This window comes from Sinocyclocheilus grahami, unplaced genomic scaffold, assembly GCF_001515645.1.
Source record: "Sinocyclocheilus grahami isolate Dianchi unplaced genomic scaffold, SAMN03320097.WGS_v1.1 scaffold172.1, whole genome shotgun sequence".
Classification (NCBI taxonomy): domain Eukaryota; kingdom Metazoa; phylum Chordata; class Actinopteri; order Cypriniformes; family Cyprinidae; genus Sinocyclocheilus; species Sinocyclocheilus grahami.
Genome location: NW_015505351.1, coordinates 1,289,675 through 1,302,199, shown reverse-complemented (window position 1 = coordinate 1,302,199; position 12,525 = coordinate 1,289,675). Strand labels below are relative to the sequence as shown.

The 12,525-nt window shown below is 35.4% G+C and overlaps 2 protein-coding genes across 2 annotated transcripts in view; both read left to right on the top strand.

Annotated features, from left to right (window-relative positions):
• Positions 1-1,549, top strand: part of LOC107593516 (zinc metalloproteinase-disintegrin BlatH1-like) — a 15,777-nt gene extending 14,228 nt beyond the window's left edge. The window contains 2 exon segments of the mRNA XM_016283255.1: positions 794-868; positions 1,052-1,549. Coding sequence (XP_016138741.1) covers positions 794-868; positions 1,052-1,108 — 132 coding nt within the window. The 3' untranslated portion in view covers positions 1,109-1,549.
• Positions 1,550-6,054: 4,505 nt separating this feature from the next.
• The window catches only part of LOC107593515 (exocyst complex component 6-like), a 65,328-nt gene continuing 58,857 nt past the window's right edge, over positions 6,055-12,525 (top strand). The window contains exon 1 of the mRNA XM_016283254.1: positions 6,055-6,213. Within this exon, the coding sequence (XP_016138740.1) occupies positions 6,089-6,213 (125 nt within the window). The 5' untranslated portion in view covers positions 6,055-6,088. The remainder of the gene's footprint in view (positions 6,214-12,525) is intronic.

Below are 12,525 nucleotides of genomic sequence, written 5' to 3'. Positions count from 1 at the left end.
TATATATATATATATATACATTTCCAATCTAGATATATTTAAAGTTTTAAAATCTATTTAAAAACAAAAGCATTTGTCCAAAATGCATTTTAAGTTTGGAATGTATTTTGAAATATATTTTAGCATTTGAAAGATTAAATGAAAAATATTTTCTATTTAAAAAAAAAAGTCCTTAATCCATGCTATATTTATTATATATTTCAAAATAAATTTTGGCCAGTTTGTGCAATATGGAAATGGATTCTGCCCCAAAACATCCACTATAAAAGTAGTATAAAACATTAGTATATAAAAATGAGTACAGTTGTATTAGTGCTAGAGTAAGTACATTATTAGCTTTGCTTGCTAGTCAATAGTTATCAAGTATAGATACACTATTTCAATAGTTTCCTAACTTTAAGCTGTGGAAATCAGGGCTGATTTGACTTAATTACTTACATTTTATTGAACAGAATTTGTACTTTACTCGAGTAATATTGAAACTGAAAACTTTTGTCCATTTCCAAAATAAAAACATGCTACTGTTTAGTCTTTTTATTTAGTCGAAATACAACACAGATATTTTGCAGGTCATCTTAGGTCAAGTTCACCCAAACCCATTAGTTGAGTCATCTGTTCATTACCACTGAAAATGATTTTCACTCATCCCCTAGTTCGTAAAGGCTTGTATTTTTGGTTTGTTACATGTCTTAAATAGACCACACCTATTTCAGTAGTATATATAACATGTTTATGTAGATTCATTGTGTTTGTGGACTTGTTAAAACTTTGAAAAATGTCTGTGTAATTATAGGGAATCAAGCCGACTCCACCTCCTGTTCCTCCAGTCAAACCATCTTTAGCAACAGGATCCTGGAGGACAGATCAAGTTAGTTACTTACATTTATTCTGACAGAGATTATATTATCATGCGTGCATATAACAGTTTATCTTGTAATGTTAATGTGATGCTTTATATGTGAGCAGCCCAAATGCTTCCATATCAGTACAGCTGCACTATAAGAAGGTTTGCGTTCACTTATTCTTAAACTGTAGACTTTTCACATTGCAGGTCACAGGAGACACAGTCAAGGTTGTGTTGAGACCACCCACCATTCCAAGAAGATGACCAGATGTGAAATCATCATGTGACTCATTTCAACAAATTACAGTCCCTCTTGTTCACTTTTATAGTGTGGGAGTGGCTGAAACACAAAGTGCTTTTTTAAACAATGCTTTAAAAACACACACATACACTGTTGTGAATGATGATATATTGTATATACATTTGAATGTATGACTGGAAAAATAATCAACAGACCAAAATGCTTTATACCGTAATTTAATTGAACATTTACAGACTATTGTGATGAAGTGAATGAATTAAATTCTAAATATTTTTTTAAACTTTTTAAATAAAAGTTTTGATTTTTTTACTGATTGCAAATGGAAGCAGTAGCAATGTCACATGCAGAATATTAGTAATAAATGAATCTCATAAAATAAAGATGCAATGCTTTCTACTTTAATAAAATACAATAATGTCATTTTGCTGAATTGGGAGTTTATGACTATACACTGTGAAAACTGATTTTTCAAAGTTGTAAATAAAATAATTTCAGTCTTTGTACTTCAAAATGTCATTTTTAATTCAATGTTAAACTTGCACTTTTAATTATTTGTTTACTAGCAATTTCTCATTAGGCATTATTATCAAATAGTATTTATTCATTAAACAATAAGTTGAAAAGGAAAGCTTTGAGTGGTTCTTTGTTTTTTTTAATAGTATGATGATAATTGCATCTAATTAATATTTATTAGCAATAAATGCTTTTTAATAAGCTATATTATTATGATTTGAGGAGAGAAAAACAGGCTACACTGTGCGGTTAAACTCAACCTAAATACTGAACCAAAACCAGAAATGTTTCACTGGTTTACTGACTTGGCCAAACACAACTTTGAATTAAAGGTGTTCAGTTGAAATTAAAAAAAAATAATAATAATAATTCAAAATTGGGAGCAACACAATCCATTCCCATTCCCTCTAAACATTTGTAATCAACTTTTTTGACAATGTCTTTTTGTTGCAGAATTGCACAAAAATGTATGTGACTTAAAAAGCCAGGGCACATTTTGCACCCATAATGCTTTCACACCCTGCTTCACAACTCTTGATCGGCCCAGATTAAACTGCACTTGTCTGATCCTGTACTTAGTGCTAAATGTTCCCAAACCTTTGTGACGGGCCGTACACTGACTCACATGTGCCTTTTTGATTCGTTCTGACGTGTGCCTCAGTGACTCACTGTGACTCACAGGTGCAGCTGTTTAATTATCTTGTGGGGAGGATGGAAATACATCCTGGGCTACACTTTAAAGTAGACTATATGCTTGTCTTGATATTGTGGATGGATAGCTGACATCTGAGTAAAAGAAAACATTTTTGATGTTCATAAAACAGATGTGTATATATTCTAAGTGGTGTAAAACAACACTGGTGACGTCACATCCCTGTCATACATGTATGAAGTCATGAGATTTAGCTTTTGTCTAACACAAGATCTCATTATGGAAAGTGACTCAAATCCTTTTTTTCCCCCTTAAATGTTTGTTCTGCTTCTACGCAGTGCTTTTCCTTTTGAAATTTCTATTCATCAGAGCATTAAAGGGGTCATATGATGCGATTTAAATGTTTTCTTTCTCTTTGGAGTGTTGCAAGCTCTTGCTGCATAAAGAAGATCTGTAAAGTTGCAAAGACTAAAGTCTCAAATCCAAAGAGATATTCTTTATAAAAGTTAAGAGTCAGCCACGCCTACCTAAAACGGCTCGTTCTAACACGCCCCCACATGTCTACCTCACTATGTGGGAAGATTTGCATAACGCTGCCCAAATGTTCACACAAAGAAAGAAGGCATAACTTTCATTCTCGCTGTTTTATTGTTGCTGCCGCCGCCGCCATGTCTTGAAGACACTGTGTTTTGTTGTGAAATCGAAACTACTTTGTTTGGTCTTCCAAAAGAGGACACGACTAGAAATCAGTGGTTAAGTTGTATTTACAACACTGTTCCAGAACAGTTCAACCCAAATATTCAGATGTGTGCAGCTGTCCCCACTGGATGCAACAAATGCCTCGTTTATAATGGGTTTTACTGGTTTTGTCTCGTCGCTCCAGGATACGGCATCACAATATGATAGGGGCGTAACATTTCCGTCACACGCTTAGGGTATTCAGCCAATCCCAACTCACTAGATAGCTGGCCAATCACAGCACACCTCGCTTTTCAGACCGATGAGCTTTGTAAAAATCAACGCGTTTCAGAAAGGCGGGGCATAGAGGAGAAACAATAATGTACAGTATGTGGAAAATAATGTGTTTTTTGAACCTTAAACCGCATAAACACATTTCATTACACCAAATACACAAAATAATGTTCTTTTTAGCAACATCATATGACCCCTTTAAAAAGATTGTGCCCTGGACTCCACAAAATATACAGCACAGTTTCCATTATTTCTAATAAATGTTTCTTGAGCAAATCAGCATTTTAGAATGATTTCTGAAGGATCATGTGCCACTGAAGACCGGAGTAATGGCTACTGAAAGTTCAGCGTTGCATCACAGGAATAAATTACATTTAAAATATATTCAAATAGAAAACAGTTATTTTAAATTGTAATATTTCGCAATATTACTGTTTTTGTAATGATAGTTATAAAAAAGGAATGGTCGCAAACTGATAGTGAAAACAAGATAAAACAGAGGTTAAATGTGTTGCTTCTAAAGAGCTGAAAGTTCAGCGTTGCATCACAGGAATAAATTACATTTCAAATATATTCAAATAGAAAACAGTTATTTTAAATTGTAATATTTCGCAATATTACTGTTTTTGTAATGATAGTTATAAAAAAGGAATGGTCGCAAACTGATAGTGAAAACAAGATAAAACAGAGGTTAAATGTGTTGCTTCTAAAGACACATAAAAGCAAACGCAAACTTTTTTTGTAAAAAGTGTTGATCTCGTTTCCTGTCACAACCTATTTGCTGTTTTGAAGCAGAGAGGAAACCATTTGTTAAGACATCAGTTTGCAAACAGAACAGTATTTTGTAATCTGTAATTTGTAAGATGGTTCCTCTTACATGTAATCAAACAGTTATTATGTAAATATATATTTTTTTGTTCACTTCTCAATTTTCATGAGCAGTATCCAAGTGCAAATATTTAAGGCATGCTGTAATAGAGTTGGTAATGCTGTAATGGCTAAGTTTGTAGTCTTTAGTTATTTTCTGAGTCTTTTATAGTGACCCAGGTACCATAAAATTCAGATCCCAGTCCAGTAGTGTGATAAATCTTGAAGCACAATTGGGAAATATTTAACAGGACAGCACCTAAGCCTGTTTTGTTGGAGTCAAAGTACTAGAGATCACAAGGTCTGTCCCTTTTCCTTAGTTGCCGTTGTCTGCTCATGAGTAGTATGTGTATGTCCTGCTGGAAGCACGATTCTCCCAGTCTAACACAGACTAACAGACATGTACAGCAGCAGCAGCAGTCTCAAGATTCCCACAAGTCCCCAAGACGAGGACAAAGGAGAAGGAAAGGTGTACGGGAATGTTTTTGCAGAACTGGAGTCAGTAGATTTGCCCCTAGGAACAACTTTAAGGTAGAGTGACTTATGTGTTATGAAATAATTGTGTTTTTGATGGATGCCTTAACCTGTTATTTTACCACAGTTATATGTAATACAGACTTAGGCCTATATGGTATTCAAATAGCAAAAACGATTAAAGTGGTATTACACTAATAATTCAAATAAATAAAATGCAATAATATTAAATAAAATTATAGAATTAAATTAAATAGTATAATTGTGACAAAAACACATAACAAAAATAAAACAAAATAAATATTTAAAAATGTACTATTTTAATGTTCACAAACTGTGAATGTGTAAGTAATTACAAAAATATTTGTACAAAAATAAAACAATAATAATGTATTTAAAAATATTTGTAATATTTTTTCACATGCTGTGAATATACTGTATAAGTAATTACAATTAAGCAATTACAAAAATTGTATAAGTAATACAAATGATTCAATATGTTGGTAGTGTATATACATATGAAGATATGTCATAATAGCAACACCGGGACTTCAGATTGAATGTTTTCACTCAATTAACCTATAGGTTTGAATGAATATTTAAGTTGTCTAAAATGCACATCTAACTCATGGAATTATTGAATAATAACCCCATGATTTACAATAAGCATTACATAAATAAAGAAATAAAATAATAATAATAAGTTAATAACACTAGTAACAACACATCATTCTTGGCCTTCTGTGTCAATTCCTTTTACCCCAGAGGTCTAATTTTATTTTTTCACTTCAAAATAAAAACAATGTTTTTTACTCTATATATCTTAAAACATTAATAATGTTCAAATGTGTGCCATTGTTTTCCATCCAAGGTCAAGAGAAAAGACCCACGTGCACTTTCCTATAATATTCGACTTATATGTGACCCTGGAGCACAAAAGCAATCATAAGTAGCTTGGGTATATTTGTAGCAATAGCCAACAATACATCGTATGGGTCAAAATTATCAATTTTTCTTTTATGCCAAAAATCATTAGGATTATTAAGTAAAGATCATGTTCCATGAAGATATTTAGTAAATTTCCTACCGTAAATATATCAAAACGTAATTTTTGATTAGTAATATGCATCGCTAAAGACTTCATTTGCACAACTTTAAAGGCGATTTTCTCAATATTTAGATTTTTTTGCACCCCCAGATTTCAAACAGCTGTATCTCAGCCAAATATTGTCCTATCCTAACAAACCATACGTCAAAGGACAACTTATTTATTCAGCTTTCAGAGGATGTATAAACCTCAAATAAAAAAAAATTGACCCTTATGACTGGTTTTGTGGTGCAGGGTCACATTTAGCTCTGCACAATCCGTAGCTCAATAATCACAAAACAGTGACCTCTAGCTTCATGTCTGGCCTGTAAAGTGCAAACCCCGCGAGCTGCCGGCTGCTGGAGCTCCACCTATCGGTGGACTGGAGTTACTGCATCTCTGTCGGCATTGTCACAAATGAACACTGTGACGATTAGAGCCAACATGGCGGACAGCGAGAGCTTGGAGACTATCACCGAACATGAGCGAATATTACAGGAGATCGAGAGCACGGACACGGCGTGCGTGGGGCCGACGCTACGGTGAGAGTTGAGCACCATCTGCTCTTATTTACCGTTCAGATGGCGACGTGATGTTTCTCCTGTCCGATGGATTGAAAGCAGGCCTTTGTTTGCTAAAGATGCAGCTCAGCAGGACTTTATGTCATTGGCAATGCTGATGAATCTATCAAATAAAGTGCTGATCGTATTGATGTGAATTCGTGTTTTTCCAGATGAATTTTATGAATGATCGCCGATGCTGTACTGACACTGTACACTGCTTTCACACACACACACACACACACACACACACACACACACAGTCAGTGACACAGATCGCTGTTTTCCTGTCATTCATCGTGTACGACTGGGGGACATTATTTGCGAATTATTTGTTAGAATTCGCTAAGCATCTGTCTGTCTGTCTTAATAAAATAAGATGTAAAAAAACACCTGAGGTGAAGCAGCACAGGCCCAGTGACGGTCTCGCTGCATTATGAATATTATGGAGGTGTCGACAGGTGGAAAGCTTCGAGCAAAATAGCTTTAGTTTAGCCAAATGAACGTCTCTGTCAGGTTAGATTCTTCAGTATACAGTCCATTTCCTTTTCCAAACTCATTTCGGCTGCGGAAGAGTGAAAGCTGATCAAATATGAGTGGGTGTGGCGTTAATAAATGAGTCTCTGGGTTGAGTTGGATATTAATATTCCTCTCTGAGCTCAGGTTTATCTCCTCATGTGATCTGTGTTTGAATCATTTCAGTAGAAAACACGATGACCCTCACAATTGGATGATTTCAGCGCAGTTGCATTTCATCATGTATTTCATATTTCATTAGAAACCGTGATTTTATGATAATGCTTTTTATTCCAGTAAAGATTTGCTGTCTTTGGCTTTCTGATTTCTGATGAAATCATGATTTCGGTAGGCTAGCGGTGATTTCTGATAAAAAATAATTTCACTAGTGCTCATCTGCATCTCATCATTAGATATTTGGCTTCACGATTTCTGATCAAATCATAATTTCGGTAGAGCTTAACTATTGTCCCATAATAAAGTCTCTGGCTTTATAGTTTCTGATCAAATTCATGATTTCGCCAGTGCTTAGCAGTGTCCAATCATGAGATCTTTGTCTTTATGATTTCTGATCAAATGATCATTTTGGTAGCGCTCGGCTGCGTCCCACCAGGAGATCTTTTGCTGTATGATGATAAGTCTTACCTACATTCCATCTCATGACATCTTTTGGCTTCATCTGATAAAATTATGATTTTTGTAGCACTCAGTTGTGTCCCATGAGCTCTTTGGCTTCATGATTTCAGATAAAATCATGATTTCTGTAGCGCTCAGCCAAGTCCTGTGATGAGATCTTTGGCTTTATGATTTCTGTTCAAATGATCAGCTACATCTAACCAGGAAATATTTGGCTATATGATTCAGTAGCACTCTACTACATACCATCTCATGACATCTTTATGATTTCTGATAAAATTATGATTTTTGTAGCACTCAGCTGTGTCCCATAATGAGATTTTGGCTACATGATTTCAGATAAAATCATGATTTCTGTAGCGCTCAGACAAGTCCTGTGATGAGATCTTTGGCTTTATGATTTCTGTTCAAATGATCAGCTACATCTAACCAGGAAATATTTGGCTATATGATTCAGTAGCACTCTACTACATACCATCTCATGACATCTTTATGATTTCTGATAAAATTATGATTTTTGTAACACTCAGCTGTGTCCCATAATGAGATTTTGGCTGCATGATTTCAGATAAAATTATGATTTCTTTAATGCTCAGCGACATCCCGTGATGAGATCTTTGGCTTTGATTTCTGGTCAAATCATGAATTCGGTAGTGTTCAGTTGTGTCCCTTCATGGCATTTTTGACCTAATGATTTCTGGAAAAAAATCATGATTTCAGTAACTCTCAGCTGTGTCCCATAATGAGATCTTTGGCTTTGTTTTCTGATAAAATCATAATCATGTTTCTAATAAAATGATTTCAGAAGCACTGTGTCATGACATCTTTGTCTTCATGATTTAAAAAAAATCATGATTTCAGTAGCACTCATGAAGAGCATGACGTCTTTGCCTTCATGATTTCTAAAAAAAGAAAATCACATGCGCTGTGTTCGCACATTTGCGTTCACTACAAGCAGCCTTCTCTCTATCTCTAGCTTTGTTACTTATATGTTATCTTCAAAAACCTGTACAAATTTTACTTGCATTTACATGGCCCCATGCACTGTTCTCTGACAAAAACCCAAGTGTAGTAGTAAACCATTTTCTCTTAAAGAAGGTACTTTAAAGAATGTGGTGACCAAACAGTTGATGGCACCCATTGACTTTCATAGTAATGGAAGCATTTTTCAAATCTCGTTATTTCCTTAAACAGCATTAGGAAAACACTTCACATTTACATGATGAATGCTTTTGATTTCTGCAAAAATGCACCTTATTTCCTAAGCCTATTTGCTTAAGTGTATATGTAAACCGAGTGATTGACCCTCATTCAAGCTCATGTTACAAAAGGGTGTAGTTTGGTTTCATTTACTGCCCTGTGGTGGTTGTTAGATGTATGTAGACTTATAATGATCTGTGTTTTGTGTTTGAGCTGCAAGAGGAGAGGCTTGACTTTTACTCGCTCTGTGTTTCTGTTTCCTTCAATACCTCCTGGCAGTTGTCCGGAACTTGCTGCCCTTTGGTCTGTTGAATTCAATAACAGGAAGGAGGAAACTCATTGTGAACATGGCCCTGCTGATAGTAGTTCTGTGTGCATATGTGCATATTCGCAGAAAGGATATCCCATTATGGGGCGTAATATGACCTTCCGAAAGGCAGTGGATGTGGGTACCGATTTTAGACAGCTTAGCGTGTTATGAGTAGAAATTGACCCTCAGCATTTTCCATTTGGCTGGCAGGAAAGGGCCGACCAGATAACTGCAACAGGGGTTGGATGTAAAAAAGCTGAGCGCATCTTAGTTGGTCTGTTCCTTACATACGATACAAGCATAGTTTTCCATTTTTATAGTAAAGTTTGGACCAGTAAGCAAGCATCCACCTATCTAGGGTTGTCAAATTAAAACTCAAACTTAGACAAAGTATGCAAAATTTTACATCCGAATTAGGGCTGGGTGATATATGATATTATTTCAACAGAAGAAAGACAGAAGGAAATGACTGCATTTTTCTCTTGACTGAATCTCTTTAATTAAACGGCTTTAGGAGAACATTTCACATTTACATGATGATTCAGAATGCTTTTGCTTTCTGCAAAAACCCTAGAATAAACCTTATTTCTTAAGTGTATGTAAACACAGTGATTGACCCTCATTCACGCTCATGTTGCAATAGGGTGTAGTTTGGTTTCATTTACTGCCCTGTGGTGGTAAGTTGTAGATGTATGTAGATGTATAATGATCTGTGCTTTGTGTTTGAGCTGTAAGAGGAGAGCCTTGACTGTTTCTGTTTCCTTCAGTGCCTCCTGGCAGTTGTCCGGAACTTGCTGCTCTTTGGTCTGTTGAATTCAATAACAGGAAGGAGGAAACTCATTGTGAACATGGCCCTGCTGATAGTAGTTCTGTGTGCATATGTGCATATTCGCAGAAAGGATATCCCATTATGGGGCGTAATATGACCTTCCGAAAGGCAGTGGATGTGGGTACCGATTTTAGACAGCTTAGCGTGTTATGAGTAGAAATTGACCCTCAGCATTTTCCATTTGGCTGGCAGGAAAGGGCCGACCAGATAACTGCAACAGGGGTTGGATGTAAAAAAGCTGAGCGCATCTTAGTTGGTCTGTTCCTTACATACGATACAAGCATAGTTTTCCATTTTTATAGTAAAGTTTGGACCAGTAAGCAAGCATCCACCTATCTAGGGTTGTCAAATTAAAACTCAAACTTAGACAAAGTATGCAAAATTTTACATCCGAATTAGGGCTGGGTGATATATGATATTAAGGGCTGGACGATTATGACAAAAATCATAAATGTCGATTATTCCCTTGAAATTGTAATTGCAATTATTAATTACGATTATCACAATTTACATTGAATGATGTTTATACCATTGTCTGGTGCAACTGCATGCTGTACTTTTATATGAAAATAAACAAGCTGAAAACACTCTAACTGAAAAACTTTTAGTGCTTTTCCATAGTATTAAGCCTCAAATGTCAACTATATATCGGATTGGTTTCTTCTTTAAATTAAATGAATGGTATTATAATGTTATACTAAAACTAAAACAATGGAAAAACCCTTAAAATAACATGTAGAAAGAAAAAAAAATCATTTTTAATGGTTAAATTAAATTGTATTAATCAAGAAGCATGTCTGATTAATTAAAATCATGAAACCTAAACAATTTAACATCAATGTATTAAAAGTTTAACAAAAATTACATGTTTAGGGCCCTATGAAATGTTTTATTTTTTCCAACCTTATGTTTTATTGTTACCAAATTCTGATTTAGCATGTCTAATTATTTGAAAGCATAAAAACAAGTTTAATTGATTCTTACAATAGCCTTATGATTTTTTGCTCAGAAATTCTGTGTTGTGTATTTACATTTTTGAAGGCATAAAATAAAAGTAATGAAATCTTTTAAGTAATGAAAATAAAACAAATTGCATTTTTTGGAAAATAAAGGTAATTTTATATTACAATTAAAACATTGAAGAATATTGAATGCTTATTCCTATTCCTTAAAAATCAGGTTTTAATAATTTTAGTAGTAGTATTAGCAGTCTGTTACGTACATTCTACTGAACAATAGTAATCTATTTCTGCCACAATGCCTTCAAGTTAAACCCAACTTTTATTTTGATGGGTTGCCGTGAATGCCTTTGCATTTCTGTGTGTATGTGAAATGATGATAGTTTTACTCAGATGAAACGGTCAAATTCTCATGAAGTGACTCTCAGAGCAGTTCTGGAGATGTTGTTCATGTATTTATGTCCTCATTAGTGAGACGACAGAAGTTAATATCACCGGAAGCGTCACGAGCGTTTCAGTACGAGTACTACACAAAACCGCGCGTCTGCGCCATTCATTAACACAGATACACGCAGCATTTATATTTAAATAGTCGTTTTGCGGCGTAATATTTACAAATACTAGTGGGAGTGGGAGTGTGGTCACTTGTGTGTGTGTGTGTGCGCGCGCGCGCGCGTCGGGGCGGTACTCCACAGTGCGTGATAAAGAGAGCGCGACCAATAACTTAAGGCTATTTAGTTTGTTTAATAAAAGAACAAGATATATACCTGTTCTATCGGAAAGGTAACTTTAAATGACTTCTTTTGTAATCTGGCGCTATAGAGAAAATATAATTAAATAAAATTAACTTGATCTTCAAGGGGGGCGGGTAATGACACCACACAATAGAGGATTTTTGACGTAATAAACTGAGACAATGTGCATCAAAGTTTTAGTGAAAAACAGTCCTGTGGTGAAACTTCTGTGGTGAACACAGCTGTGCAGCATGAGAGAGATCGAAAATAACGGAGATGTGTGAAGTAAAAGTGCAGAAAAGCAGTGTCTATTCTATGCACAACTTGAACAAACTACAACAGGTAAAGCTATCAACTGTGAGGAAATTGGCAATATCGTTAACAGTTCTCATTTATAATCGATACTATGGCTCCTGTTATCAAGATCTAATCTATATGCTGTGTTTTATTAATGCGTGAATTCCATATTATTTGTAGCGCACTTGCCGTCCAATAATCGCAATAAGCTTTTGTGCTCTGTTACCTTTTAATAAACAAAGTATCAGCTTTAAAGGGGTCATATGATGCGATTTAAATTTTTCCTTTCTCTTTGGAGTGTTACATGCTCTTGGTGCATAAAGAAGATCTGTAAAGTTGCAAAGACTAAAGTCTCAAATCCAAAGAGATATTCTTTATAAAAGTTAAGAGTCAGCCATGCCCGCCGGACGCTCCTCCGTCGAATCCGCCGGCCTCAACGTTCTCAAGCCCGCCACCGCTCACTCTAAGCCTCCGGCCTCCGCTCACTCTAGCCCGCTGTGTGTTTCGTTGTGAAAGTGAGACTACTTTGTTTGGCCTTCCAAAAGAGGACACGACTAGAAATCAGTGGTTAAGTTGTATTTACAACACTGTTCCAGAACAGTTCAACCCAAATATTCAGATGTGTGCAGCGCATTTTATGGAGGACTTGCCACTGATTAAAAAGAATTTGCCACTGATGATTCAAACGTGAGTTTTGAGCAGTGTAGAGTAGCACTTGTTGTTTGTCATTTCTCCGATCACAAATGCAGACATGGTTTTATGTTTATGTGGCGCGATGCAACACGTAAAAAGACAGTATAAGTCATTATAATC